Source organism: Centroberyx affinis, unplaced genomic scaffold, assembly GCF_046629955.1.
Source record: "Centroberyx affinis isolate AG114_WGS23_722 - 3 ecotype Tasmania unplaced genomic scaffold, CSIRO-AGI_Caff_v1 ptg002607l_1, whole genome shotgun sequence".
Classification (NCBI taxonomy): Eukaryota; Metazoa; Chordata; class Actinopteri; order Beryciformes; family Berycidae; genus Centroberyx; species Centroberyx affinis.
The window spans coordinates 365,001-379,870 of record NW_027280806.1 but is presented as its reverse complement, the minus strand read 5'-3'; the positions used below and the strand labels follow the sequence as shown (position 1 = coordinate 379,870).

Sequence of the window (14,870 nt, the reverse complement as noted above, 5' to 3'; positions counted from 1 at the left end):
ATAACAATGTTTCTCAAGCCGTTCTTTCTAACTCCTGAATTCAAGCTTGATTCAACTTGCAAATGTAAGGTAAAATTGAAAGTTACATATGCAGAGTTAGTTTATTATTAATTAAATTAATTATTAATTATATATGAGTTGATTTCACTCAATTGCACTATGAGTTACTGTGACATGGAAATTGGGCTGACAGGAGAGTAGGATATGGTTTAAATACATAGAAAAAGAGCTAGGCCTATATTCGGAACATCCGCCTACATCCTTAAACTCACTGTTGTGCAGGATGTACAAAATGAAACTAGTTGCAAATGCGCAAGTGTGCAAAATTAACTGTGCAAAGTTGTGCAGGGCCACGTAGGACTGAACGCGACTCCCGCTTCAAACGACAGAGGGAGTGCGTGTCCTCCAAAGGCAGAGAGGTTAGTGTGTGAGTGTGTGTGTATGTGTGTGCATGAGAAAGAGAGTGTGTGTGTGTGTGTGTGTGTGTGTGTGAGAGAGAGAGAGAGAGAGAGAGAGAGAGAGAGAGAGAGAGAGAGAGATAGAGAGAGAGCGAGAGAGAGAGAGAGAGAGAACCCGGCTGCTGCCGCCGAGCTGCCTGCTCCTGCTGAGGGGAAGAGGAGGAAACATGAGCTCCAGGAAAGGTGCGTATCCTTCAGCCCCCGAATAGGCTTTCCTAACCCAGTTCTGCTTGTGTTTAGTGAAAGGTTGGCGGAAATTACGCGTGTGCACGGGTCATTCTGGCGTTATTGCTAAACGATGCTATGACCCGGGCCAGCCAGCTCTAGAGACTGATATGTGTTGTTCTCTCTCCCTGTCCCTCCTACACCCTTCTCCGGACTCGGACGTCGGTCATGCCCGTGAATAAACATAATCTCACCCCCGCAGTGATGGCCATCCAGGCCAGAAAGAGGAGGCCGAAGGGGAAGAAAGACAAAACGGCTCACCATCGGAGGTAAGCGGGGCGGCGGCGGTCGGGGAACGGGGCTGAGTGAGTGGACGTGAAGTATTTGCTGCTGGGTTTGGTTTGTTGACAGCGGTCCCTCACCATATGACGCTGGCGCTGCTGCCGGTGCGTCGGCGGTGTAGACTGTGCGCACATATGGCAAGACGCACACACTCAGTGCGAGGGCGATGGCGCGGATGAGATGCTGGTGTATTTTCCTCCCCATAGACTTGCTATTCTGGGCCCTTATAACTGTGGAGTGTAGGAAGTTGCCATTAGAGGGCCCGGGGTAGCTGGACCATGGAGGCTAATAACCCTCAGTCCCCACAGGTCCCCATTGGACCCGTGGCTATTCCCAGCATCACGGCATTTGCAGCCATACTATATACATGCATGCATTGTATTTTGTCTCTCGGAGGGTCTAGTGGTGACGGCCTCTTGATAGGCGCTTCATTTGGATGGGGGGTTGCAAAAGGAGATTTGACAGATGTGGCAGCTTATTCCCTTGGCCCCATTGCAGTGATGTCAGCACTGGAGACGGATAAGGAGCCCGAATAAACACATCCATTTGTCGGCTAGCCTATTTGGGAATCTCTCTGTCTTGGTTTGATCTTATGTAGGCTAACTTTTATTTAATTTTTAAGGGCAAGGCTGGAGGAGAGATGTATTCCTAGTGTTTGACACAGGTTTAGCATGGCCCTCTTGCAGGGAGCACGTACCGGCATTTCAGCGTGATTTCCCCGGCGTGACGGGTTGCAGTGGGTTGGTGTGTGAGCAGCGCAGTGGCTCTGTAAAGTGCATGCGAATTGGAGAGGAGAGAGTGGGGGCTTACTTCATGGCACGATGCTATTGGAGCGACGTCACCGGCAGCCAAAGGCATCAATTAGGTGATACCATGACATGGCCACACCAGGGGGCTGCGCTGCTGGAATGTGCTGGAATGACTTCATGTTTGCTCTTTAATATTCCCAAACAGCAGCACACTGAGTTACAGCATATGGTGTTATGCTCTGCAAATATGTTCATCTTGACATGTCATTTAATCTTCATATTCAGCCTTAAAATCTGTGAAGTCAGAAAGAAAATCTGTCAGCGAGGAGACATACTTGTTTCCTTGCAGTTTCACTTGCTTCAGGATTTTTTTCTAGAAACAAGTATCAGTATCTATAAATAAGGCAGAATAAGGCAGATCACTCCACTGGTAGCCTTGTCACTGGTGACCTGTGCAGAGAGTCTCCCTGCCTTTTGCCCAGTGCATGCTGGGATATGACAGAAAATGAATGAAGGAATGAATGAATGAATTCAATGTATGAATCCATCCAAGAAAATAACACTTGATTCAAGAAAATCCTTGAAACAAATTGATTTGCATTTGAAACAAGTGACATCTCACCCTGCTAGCAGATTTTTTTCATGTGTATTCAGGAAAATACAATTTTATTTTAAGATTCAATATTACATTAAATGCCTTGACAAGATGGATTTATCTTGCAGTGTAGACTAGTGTAGTGATGTAATGATACATTTAAAATGGATGAACTATGACGTCCGGTCTGTGATCATCATAAGGCAAACAACCACCAATATAAACAAGAATCTCTTTCCTATTTCATAAAACGTGCCAGTTTGATACTACTGAATTTATGTCATGAAGGTTTATGTCAGCCCTAAAAATGTGGGCAATTAAACTGAGTTTAGGTGGGTTACCCTCCATTACATCTGCAGTTATAGATGAATCTATGAAATGTATCAGAAATCTGAGTAATAATAGCATTGTGTAATTTACAATAATGAAATAGCCTACAATACTCCAGCCTGTACAAAATGCTCTCAAAGAGGAAAAAAAAATGTCAGACAAGATAAATGAGAAGTGAGATGTGATGAGGTTTTGGGTACTTGCCAACTTTAAATGTTGTTTTTATGACATTTCTGCTTCAGCAGGCAGCATTCAATGCAGATTGATAGGAAAGATGGGTGTGAGGCGGCATGTGACAGAGGCTATGGGCCTTCAGCCTGCAGAGCCACGGGGATGCTGGGAAATTATATGACAGACCGATCAGTGGTACCTAGATTGGATTTGTAATCCAGTTGGTTCCCAGTTGATTCACATACGATTGCAGCATCCTTCTCTCTCTCTCTCTCTCTCTCTTTCTCTCTCTCTTTCTCTCTCTCTCACACACACACACACACACGCAGTGACAGACACACATCCCCCCCTGTTTTGCTCAGACATCCATCCATCCATCCATCCATTTTCTAGCCGCTTATCCAGGTCAGGGTCGCGGCGGCAGGGTAAGCAGACACACTCGCTCAGACACACACACTCACTCTCACACACACACACACACACACACACGGATACACACACAGATACACACACACACTCACTGTCTCTGACAACTCAAATCTCTTTCGCTCGCTTTCACTTTCAAAAAGAAAGGTTGAACTTATGTCTTGCTGTTTTGTTCCAGAGTCACGCTTGGCCTCTATTCCTAAGGGGTTGTCTCCGTTGAGACAGGCTTTGAGTTTAGAAACCACAACAAACACATGTACACACACACGCCCACACACACACACACACATGCACCACAGATACACATTCACAGTGTGTGCAGGTGACATAATAGTACTGTTCAGTAAATGCACTGTGCCTTGACTTTGGCCTCTTCTGATATAAGCTGATGTAAATTCCTGTTTGATCTTATTCACTCAGACACACACACAACCACTCACACGTACAAATTTCCCGGCCTCAAGGGATGCCCAACCCTCCTCACAACCCGCCCCCCTGCACCTGTGTGACATCTGACCTGACCACACCCAGTCTGGACAACACACACACACACACACACACATACACACACACACAACACACACACACACACACACCCTTGAGAGAGGAGAGACAAAACAAAGCTGAGAAGAATAGAACAAGGCAGACTGCTGGGGACTTTACAAGGAACACAAGGGAGTGTGTGTGTGTGTGTGCGTGTATGCGTGCTATTTGCGAGTATATACGTGTGCCCATTGTCATTATGCCACTACGATAGAGCATAATTAATTGTCATAGTTAGGGATTCGCCTCCCACTGGGGCTACAAAAATCTAATACAGAAAGAAATATACAGAAATATATGCACTCATATTACTCATATTACTGTAAGGCACTTGGAATAAAAGCATGTATGTATTCACATAATTTGTTGGCCTTGTGACTGTCCTGCATTTAAGAGGCAGAACTGCATCATCTGTGGGGTGAAGACATGTTTACAGTTGCCTTGTACTTTTTAGATCATCATTTTAGATCACCAGCAGTGGCTCAGTCACATGTTTAAAAGGAGACTAGCTGATTGGCTGAGCAAGAAACCTGTCTGCTACCCTCGTGGCTATAACTTTGGTCTTCAAAGCCTTTCTCCAGCTTTTATCTCCTCTGCCCTCTGTCCCGACACCCCGTGTACCAGACTGTGGCATCGTTGACGTTCAAAAACACACCACTTGTGACCGGTTATGCCTCAGTTTTATCTATTGGATTTGTACACTAAATTAAGAGGGCATTGACTCTACGAGTGTGTGTGCGTGTGGGTAGATGGGTGGGGTGCGTAGGTGGGTTTGGAGCGATTTGGAATTGAACCCCGGCCAAATGGAAAGTTCACGCCAAGTTCACTTTGATATCACACACCGTCTCTTTTCATCATCCGACTTCTGCTTCTGCTGTCCTTTTAGTTTAGGTTATCACCAGCTTGTTGAAACCTGACCTTATCACTTTATTTCATCAACAAATCTCTTTTTCTCTACCTGTGTCTCACACACACACACTCTGTCTCTGTCTCTCATGACAGTCTCTATCAGTGTGTGTGTGTGTGTATGTGATACAGTAGGAGCTGAGGAAATGAAAGGTTACTGTTACTGACTAGTCATCTGTAAAGTCTACAGCAAAAATGTACACACTCGCATCATGTCATGTCAAGGCCTGTTATTCAAATAACTAGGGTAAACTTGTAAGAACTGAGGAACTGTTAGCTATAGATTAACATTGTCTAATAAAACCTTTCCATACTTGCAGTAGCTCTAATACCAGTAGCTATCTTACTATCTTACTCATGGCCAGTTGTCCTTTGGCCGCATGGTCCGTGGTTTCTTGCCTGCCCAGAAACCGTGTTTTTCTCTCACTCTCTGCATTATGTAGAAACACATGGACAGATTCATAATTTAGTTGAAGTCAGTAGGTCTATAGGTACTCATGCAGAAGTGGAGCTAAGCCGAAAGAAATGGGGGGAAAAAAATGCCTGTGGGGTACATCTTCGTCTCCCGCTCATAGATTCCCATCCAGACCATGTGAACCAAATCTAATTGTCTATTCTCTATTGTTGTCAGCTTGTTACAATGTTAGCCATGTTGACGTGTGTGTACATTTTCGGTTATCACTGCTGTCAATACACGGTTAAACGGTAAGAATCCATATAATATAATATAATAGAATAGAATATAATAGAATGTAATGTAATGTAATGTAATGTAATGTAATATAATATGGGCTAATATAATATAATATGATATAATATAGAGAGACTGGTAGATAGATAGATAGATAGAGAGATAGAGAGACTGGTAGATAGATAGATAGATAGATAGATAGATAGATAGATTTTTATTAATGTGTTGTGCACCACATGGTGCCCAGCCCGTATGGGCTTACAAGACACAGAGGCGTTGAGTTCCACCAAACAAGCAAGAACCAGAAACAAATAATAATCAAAACACACAAATCAAAGTCATACATTCAAATAAACAGCTTCTCCATTCTCAGTTTCCATGTTTTCCCAATAAAACTGGCCACACTAAAAACTTCCTCTCTGAAAAAAAATTCCAACTTGACATCATCTCCTGACCATAACAACTCTCTTGTTTTGCATTTTCTCAAATAAAAGCATTCTTGGTTCCTCATATAACGTACAATGACGTGTGAGCCTCATATAACGTTCAATTTCCATTAATCACTTTTCTCTTGAATGTGTTTCCCAATTTTTATCTCATTTACGTGTTTATACCATTTGTAAAGCATGCATTTAGATAAATGCTATATAAATAAGGTTTATATTGTCATTATTTTTTATTATTATTAATAATAACATACCATGCTGTGTCAGTACTGTGTAGGTATGATACAGTACTGCAGTGGAAAAAACATATTAGCTGTATCCTGTAAGGACCTGGACGATGATTATCTAATGTGTTATTGCAGGAAAACATTCCAATAAAGGGTTGAACAAACATTCAAAGAAATTTGCTATTGAGTATACTGCTGAATATAAACTTCAGCATTGACTATGTAATAATCGCTATCTCCAGCCACCCATTTGTTTCTGTTTAGTTAACTAATTGGTTAACCAATAGCAACACACCGGTGTGCTCTGCAGAAACACACAGAGAACAGGTAGCCTATTCCTTTCTTTGATGGGACGCTTTCAGTGAGGCGACATAGCTTTTATCCCTTCGAATTTATATTTCTCGCTTCATCAACCTTCCATTTTACTGAATATTTGGACTGTCACTTAAAATAAATGGACCACCATGCCTTTGTTTTGTACGTTGCCATAACAACACCTCCTGTATGACTGCGTAGACCCATATAGCAATAATAACAGAGCGGGCGTTCGTCGCCATGATTATGGGCACAACGGTGATGCAATAGGTACGAGGCTGAGCTGGGCACTGCTGGCATCGTAATCGAAGCACCCGTAATCACAGTAAATAAGGTAGTAGTGTGTGTTGGGGCCTTTTACAATGGTTACCAATGCATGTCCACTGACTGATGTTTTTCAAAATGGTTCACATACATAAGAACAAAAAGCAGGAGAAAACAAAAGAGATCACTATCTAGCTCCCTGATTACCACAAGAGATAGAAACCAATAAAGCACATGCTCATTTTAAACTACCCGTTGTTTATTATACGTTTGATTAATACCCCTTTCACTCCACTATTGACCTATTGTAGGTTGACTGCCAGTGTGACAGGGTCGTCCCGGGTGAGTCGACCCCACAGAACGGTCAGTGGGCATGTTCAGTGCCTGACCCGTGTCGCTCTGTGTTTGGAGCATCATCTTATCTGCCAGGCTGAATACAGAATGTAAACGTCTGCTTTTCATAACATTATGTGACATTATAATAGGGTTCCAGGTGTATTGAAGAAACCACCGACCTCTTTAGTTTGACTCCCTCACTCCTCACTCCACTCTTGTCTATTTAGTGCCCTTGACTCTTCCTTAGTGCTTTAATTAGAAGCACCTTGGTCTCTGCCACCAATTGTTTACCTGGTTTTGTTCACCTCTTCAGTGCTACTTAAGCTGCTGCAGCACCGCTCTCTCCCTCTCATTCCTTTTCTCATGGGGCGGCAGTCAGTTCACCTTGTCTGTGAGTACTGATGACTATAGACCACTCCGCTCTACTTTCATCAGCCCGTGTGTGTGTCTGTTTTTCTGCTGTGTGTTTAATAAATCACCATTTACTGGACTTCTTCATTCATATACTGGCATTCTAACCGATGCCCCATGATGATAGTCACCAGCCAGTCCTAAACTCCTATGTTATACCAGGCTTGGTGTGAATTTCTTACTAGACGGGATGCATCCAGATCAGCACACCATAATATTCCAGGGTTATGAGTGTGAAAGGGACACTCAGCATTATGATAGCATATTAGGCTATATAATAGCATTCATTAATCATAGCATTTCGTGACAGAGCTTTTTGCATTACAGTAAGCACAACTGTGAGCCTCAATGCTAATATTCTTCTGGGTATATATATATCTGCCAGCTTGCTCTGCCTACCGTGGCGCTGTGGACCCCTGCATGCAATGAGCTGACTCTAACCTGATTGATGTTTCTACACATTGCACTGTAAACTGCATTGATTTTCGTCTGGGGTTTTTGCCCGGCCCATAGTCTTTGACTGAAGACGAGAGCGGGCAGCAGGCCGGAACAGTGGGCAGGGCCAAGCGGGGTTCATTCACTGGTATCTGGCAGCAACAAAAAGCGCAAATCTGTGTGTGAGACTGAAATAGCAAACTCTAGCTAGAAATAAATGGCTACTTGCTTGCTTCCAGGTTTATAAATAGGCCTATGTTTGTGAGGCATGGCAAAGACGTAGCTTTTGTTGCCCCATATTTAAATAATATTACTTCTTTGGGTCTATTTGGTCATGTGAGAGATCAGTGTGCTGTTGTGATGAATGATTCTTTATTGATTACCTAGTGGTAAGCAAAAGGTCTAGACCATCTCTTGGAGCATGAACCCAACTGCCCTGTTAATGAATTGAATTGATTCCTAGGGGAAACTGCAGGAGACCAGCTTGCGATGAATGAACACCAATGGCCTTGTTTCTTAAAGAAGGCTACATGCCCTAGTTTCGGATCGCTCTTAGACTTAAGAAGAGGCCATGGTGGGTTGATGACTAGTGTGTAATGCTATGTGTATGTCTGGTGGTGGATATCTGGGACTCTGTGTGTGTGTGTGTGTGTGTGTGTGTGTGAGTGTGTGTGTGTGTGTGTGTGTGTGTGTGTGAGAGACTAATAATGTGATACATTATTGATCCCCGTAGGGAAATCTCTTTTCACTTGCCCCCTCTACATGGAGGTCAGAGGTCAGGGTGAGAGAGCAGCACCTCTGGAGCTGGTTCAGTGTCTTGCTCATGGACACTTCAGCAGGGCGGTCTCCCTACTCACTGCACCAGCCTGCTGTCCTAACTGACTATGTGTGTGACTGTGTGTGTATATGTGTGTGTGGGTATGCGTGTAGATCTGTGTAGGTGTGTGTATGCCTGGCATTTTGCATGTAAAATGCGTGTAGAAAATATGTATGCATGGCTTTGTTGCCTGTAATTGTGTTTGGACGCTTACATATATACTGTATTTATACAGTCCTGTGTGTGTGTGTGTGTGTATTAGAGCTGCAACGATTAATCGATTTGTTGTCAACTATTAAATTAATCGCCAACTATTTTGATAATCGATTCATCGGTTTGAGTAATTTTTTAAGAAAAATAAGTCAGAATTCTCTGATTCCAGCTTCTTAAATGTGAATATTTTCTGGTTTCTTTACTCCTCTATGACAGTAAACTGAATATCTTTGGGTTGTGGACAAAACAAGACATTTGAGGACGTCATCTTGGGCTTTGGGAAACACTGATCCACATTTTTCACCATTTTCTGACATTTTATAGACCAAACAACTAGTTGATTAATCGAGAAAATAATCGACAGATTAATTGACAATGAAAATAATCGTTAGTTGCAGCCCTAGTGTGTATGGCACATACGTGTGTAAGGGTCAGGAGGAGCTCAGAGGTTCGATCTTTGGGAAGCAGATTTGAGTTGCTCAGCCAATACTGCTTCCCTCATCAATACTGCAGCCTGGCTGGATGGAGCTGATGGCAGGGGCTGAGAGCTGTGCATGTGAGCTGCATGTAGAGAGAGAGGCAGAGGGAGGGAGAGAGAGAGGGAGAGAGGAAGGGAGAGAGAGAGAGAAAGAGAGAAACAGCGATGGCAAACAGAAAGCTGGAGAGAGAGAGGGAGAGAGAGAAAGAGAGAAACAGTGATGGCAAATAGAAAGCCGGAGAGAAAGAGAGAGAGAGAGAGAGAGAGAGAGAGAGAGAGAGGAGAAGCAAACGATAGAGAGAGAATAGGGAAGGGAGAAACAGAGAGGTTGCAAATGTGTGAGCATGTGTCTGGACAGCCAATGGCAACAGGAAAGCCAGGGATGGAGAGAGTGAGTAAGGAGAGCTGAGAGAGGGAATTAGAGGATGCCACAGGGCAGCTGAAGGCAGGAAATGAGGGTTAGTGAAAACTGCTGCGTCGGACGCATGGAGGGAAAAGCACATAGGTCACTTGTGGCGAGCAGCTGAGTGTGGATGTGTGGAAGCAGAGACGAGAGAACTCAAATTTCCCATTCACACTGCGAACATGACCCGTACAGACGGTTGTTTTGTGTTTACGTTATTTATCCGCACTCGCAGCCTTTGCAATGTGTCATGACGAGTCAGACCTGCGGGACAACAATTTGTATTATTTCCGTTCAGCAGCTCCGCACCAGGGCAGGGAAGCAGAGAAAGACTTGTGTTTGTGTTGCTAAGTTCATTGTCAAGGCCAGGGAGAAGCTCAAGCTGAATACCATCCACACCCTCTGTCAGTCATATTAAGATTGTTGTGGTAACGTATGTGGGTCCATAGAGACCAGCCTGAAGCTCTCTGTATTGAAGGTTGGTCTACATGTTACAAATCATGTTGTGTAATGCTGTAATGACAAAACTGCCTATTGCATTGTCATGAAACAAAATTTATGTAGGCCTATGAGGCTTGATTATACTGTGACATTTAGAGTTAACCACCCACTACCCACCGCAACCCTGTGGATGTCAATTATTTGGAAATTGGTAGGATAGCAGATTCCACTCAAAAGCAGTTTAAATCTCTCTTGATTACTGCAGTTTCCATATCACTGCATATGAGCATGTGCATTTATTTAATCAGAATCAAAGCTGTTTCAGACAGTGTCATAAACATGGTATTTTGGTGCTGTGCAGAAGTCCTTATCCTGTAAAACTACTTGCATATTTGAGAAAGTCTTTCATTCCAAAGTGGGAAAACCTAAAAGAAAAAAATCTGTGTCCACATTTGTCACAATTCATAAAAATCCCTCCCCTTTTTTCAGTAATACTGCAAATGGGAGTGGGGCTCATGGCCATGTATCTACTCTATCTGAGAGATGCTGTGCCCCTCACAGATGCTTGTGATACATTCCTATATGATATGAGCTGCTTCCTCTGTGGTGAGAGGTATCAGAGTGGGAATGATTTTCCCCCAGGTGGCTACAGTGCTAGGCTTATTGCTAGCTGACTGGCTGAGAACTAATTTAATGTAGAAGTAGGCCACTCCAGTAGGTGTTGAAGTAGGCTCTCCTGAAGAGGAGCTTCGTATTCAAACTAGCTTTTTCAACAGCTGTTGGTTAATTCAGGTGCGCTGGCAGACCACCCCTGGACCTGTTCTCGCTCAACGAGGCTAAAGTTGAGTGGTTGTTTCTTTTGAGCACAGACAGCCAGACAGCACTTATCAAGCCTGCCAGTACTATAATCTGCTGTCATTATGTGAACTGGTCCTTAAATCCACACTTGCAGTGATGTTCTTTGGCTTGTTGTAGAGGCTCACAGCACCCTGGGGTGGATTTTCCGCTGGATTTTGCCCCCTTTTTCAAAATTGATGTTTGTAAGACGTGGTGGAATTTAAGCTGGTTAGGGATTTTCCTCAAGTCTCGCTGAACATTAACCAGGAAAGCACAAGATCCCAGCAAATCTACCACATCGATCAGATTGAAGTAGGAAGGAATTAAAGGAAGGTAATCACATATTTAGGTGGTGGGTGGTCCAAATAGGATTTTGAGCTTGTTGGTCTGATTGTGTTTCTCTCAAGTAATGCTTCTGAGCTGAGGTCCAGTTCCTCAGTGGCAGCCAGCAGGCCATCAAGGAGGGAGGAAGGGAAGACATTAATAGGGCATGTAATTCTGAGAGGGCAGGGAGCTTATCACAGCCGGGGAGGGTGAGGACCTGGCACACTCGCTCACCTCTGCCACCTGCTGGCCAAACAGAGAAAATAGGGAGGAAAACTGATGGATATTCTATCATCTTTTGGAATCAGTATTTCTGCATGTCCTGCTTTCCAAAATCAGAGGTGTTCCTCCACTGCTCCCTCTCTAACAGTTTTTAAATCTGGGTACATTTTTTACATTTATATTTTAAGTATTTGGCTGACACTCTTATCCAGACCGACTTACAATGAGTGACTAGGCGGGGGTTTAGTGTCAAAATGGCATTTCTTCCCTAGTCATCTCTAGCTATTCTGTTTTTTTTGTCCATGTTGAAGGCCCATTTCTGCTCTGTATGTATCGTGGTTTGGACATTGGTCTTTCAAAATGTTATGTTAGAGTTTACTGAGCCGCACATTTACTGATTACCTGCTTAAAAGTCTAATCAATAATGTAACCCAATGGAATACTAACACTCAGGAAGGTAATCTGACTACTTTCAGGTTACTTTTGGATTGCCTTTCCTCCAAATTCATAAAATATGCAGTTAAATGAACATTTTATTCCATTTCACAGGCTGTAATTGGAATAGTGTTCTCATAATCCTCCACAACCTTGTATGAGCCATTAATTCAGGTGGAGGTGTAAAATTATCTTGACATTAATAATCTCACAATCTTCACACCTTTTCCCTTTTAAACATGCTTATGAGTAATTCAACAGGTAATCGTTTTTTTTTTTTTTAAGTATATCTGTGTTAATGTGTTTATCTATGTTTATCTGTGCTAATGACTGTGTTTTGTTTTATAGTAAGGGGATCACAGTTATCATTTTTTTTTTTTTTACCAAATTACAACAATCCTATTACATGTGAATAGCTCATTTCCAAAATGCCATATGTCAATTTTGGAAAAAAGAAGTCACTACCTTAAATTGATCATTCAATGTCTCGTAACTATAGAGGATCCAGTCCGTAAATGTGCTTTCATATTGTTAATTTAATTCATATACTATCCTTTAAAAAGTGCCATGATTTGTTTTCATTTTGTGCTATCAATCACTTTGTAAGATTAGATAACACTTTTGAAAAACTTGGACATCCCGCATGAGCCGATCATGGGAGATAGGTTGTTGTTGTGATCTGCCGAGCGGAGTTGGAAATAGAAAGAGCCTGAGGCCTTTGGTGTGTGAGAGAACAAGAAAGTGCGTTGTGCTGCTCACTTCAGAAACAGAATCTCTTTACAAGTGTGTGATGGGAGCGGGCGAGACCATCTGCCGGAGCTGCGTTAACATGCCCGTTTGTGGGCGTCATAGTGGGGGTGTGGTCCGATGAGGTGTGACCTCATCGGATCAACCATGCTTGTGTATAACAGAGGTTGTATGTCTTGAGTGATTTACTGATGATTATAAAAGCAGAATTCACTGATTCACAGCTAGACTACACAGCCTCACCAAAGGGCAGATAAACAGTAAACAATGAAAAAAAGAGAGTTGTGAGGCGTTAAATGTAGTCGATTGTGTTTTTATCAGTTGCCAGTTAAGTAAAAGTAGAATCTGCTACATTTTATGCCTCCAGACTGTCTTTTTTCATTGTTTAAACTGAATCATGGTCATGTACCTGTGCTTTTAAATCTGTTATACTGCTGGTAAAATTCTCTCATTCTCTTTCTCTCACGCTAACATTGTTTCTCTTCTCTCTCTTTCCCCTCTCTCTCTCGTTCTGTCTCTCTTCTCCTCTCTGTCTATCAAAGTGCTGTGTAATGATGAGGCGACCAGAGTGGAATACATTTATATATCATTTCCCCCACAGATAACACAGTGATGAACGTGCAGGCACAGGTACAACAGCACATCAATACTCACTCCTATCATATTGAACTGCCGGTGCCGGCTATAATCAGCGAGACTCAGGTTGGCAGTGTAGCCACAAGCTGCAACAGGAGATTTTGTTTGTCTCATTATCACTCTGCAACACACTAATCCAGATCTCTGTGCGCGTATATGCGCGCGTGTGTGTGTGTGTGTGTGTAGTTCACAGCCTAAGCATCGACTCTATCCTATCAAGGCTGCCGCTGCTGTTGTAAACATTGTGTAATTGGCTAGGCTGAGGGCTGTGGTGTCCTCATTCAGCCCCGTCTAGACAACCTCGCTTAGATCTTCCCGCTGGAGTGGTTTGCTCAAATGCTTCAGGTAAGTGAACCAGCAGTGGATGTTTACAGTTTTAACACAAGAATCCCCCTATGATGACTGGAGCCATGTAGCATTGAAGTCAGGTGTAGCATCTTGCTGAACTACATTAGTAGCCATTAAGTCACCCATCCTGTATTACGAGCAGTGATGTAGCTGTAAAGAAAAAGGTAGGTAAACTGCAAGTTGGCCAAATAAAGCAAACAACCACCAATATAAACAAAAACAAATTGTATTTTCAGAAAAGCATAAATTTCATGTTTTTCTTGCTAAAAAGACCTTATCCGTATTTATCTTTCATCAGTTTGATAGAACTTGCAATGATGCATTTTATCAATTTGCATCATAATGATTCATGTCAGTCTAAAAATTTGGCTAAACTCTATTCTGCAAATAAAAAGGAAGGTAAACTGAGATTCAATGGGTTTGCTCTCCACTACTTCCCTGATTACAACTGATGTGGCCACTGAAGCATATTCATTTCGTAGTACAACTGAATATATTGTAACACAAAACCAGCGTCTCTATGAGCGGCTCTGACTGGTTGCCAGATCATTATTTGCGCCATCTAATGGCACAAATAAAATTTGTTTTCTCTGCAGGAGTGCTCTCATTATGTGAGACACCTACAGGACATCACACCTTTAAGGCCGCATGCAAGGCCTCATATCAGTTCAGTTCTGCTCGAATCAGTTCAGTTCAGCACAGTTCTTTACAGATCTCTTCAGTTCAGTGCAATATTTTATTTCAGTTCAGTTCATTTCAGCCTTATTGTCTGGCGTTTGTCCTACAGCAACAGCACAATAGAAAACACAATAAGATACTGTAAATTCACAAGAGACAACACCAACCCTATTCATGGATGTTGCCCTGTAAGAGGAATGCGATACACAACATCACAACTCCTCACAGTCTGCAGCGCCTTGGGGTTGCCTTCTGGGTGGGACCCTCCGACGCTCCCGTTCAGTCCCATTTAGCTTGACCTTCTAGTGTGTAATCTCACGTTTAGTTATCGTAGTGAAAAAGTCAACCACCAGTCTCAAGCCGTTTCAGTCTGATAACAACAGTAGTCCTACTGAGTGAATTATCGCATCCATTGTGTTGACGTGACGCCCCCTTGGTGACCGCAGGCTCTGCCTCCTCCCCCCCCCCATGCTGCAGGTCT

General features: G+C 43.0%; 1 protein-coding gene across 1 annotated transcript in view; it reads left to right on the top strand.

The window, feature by feature from the left end:
- The first annotated feature begins 611 nt into the window (after positions 1-611).
- Positions 612-14,870, top strand: part of srpk2 (SRSF protein kinase 2) — a 65,910-nt gene continuing 51,651 nt past the window's right edge. Inside the window, exons 1-2 of the mRNA XM_071534725.1 lie at positions 612-641; positions 886-952. Of these exons, the coding sequence (XP_071390826.1) occupies positions 626-641; positions 886-952 (83 nt within the window). The 5' untranslated portion in view covers positions 612-625. The remainder of the gene's footprint in view (positions 642-885; positions 953-14,870) is intronic.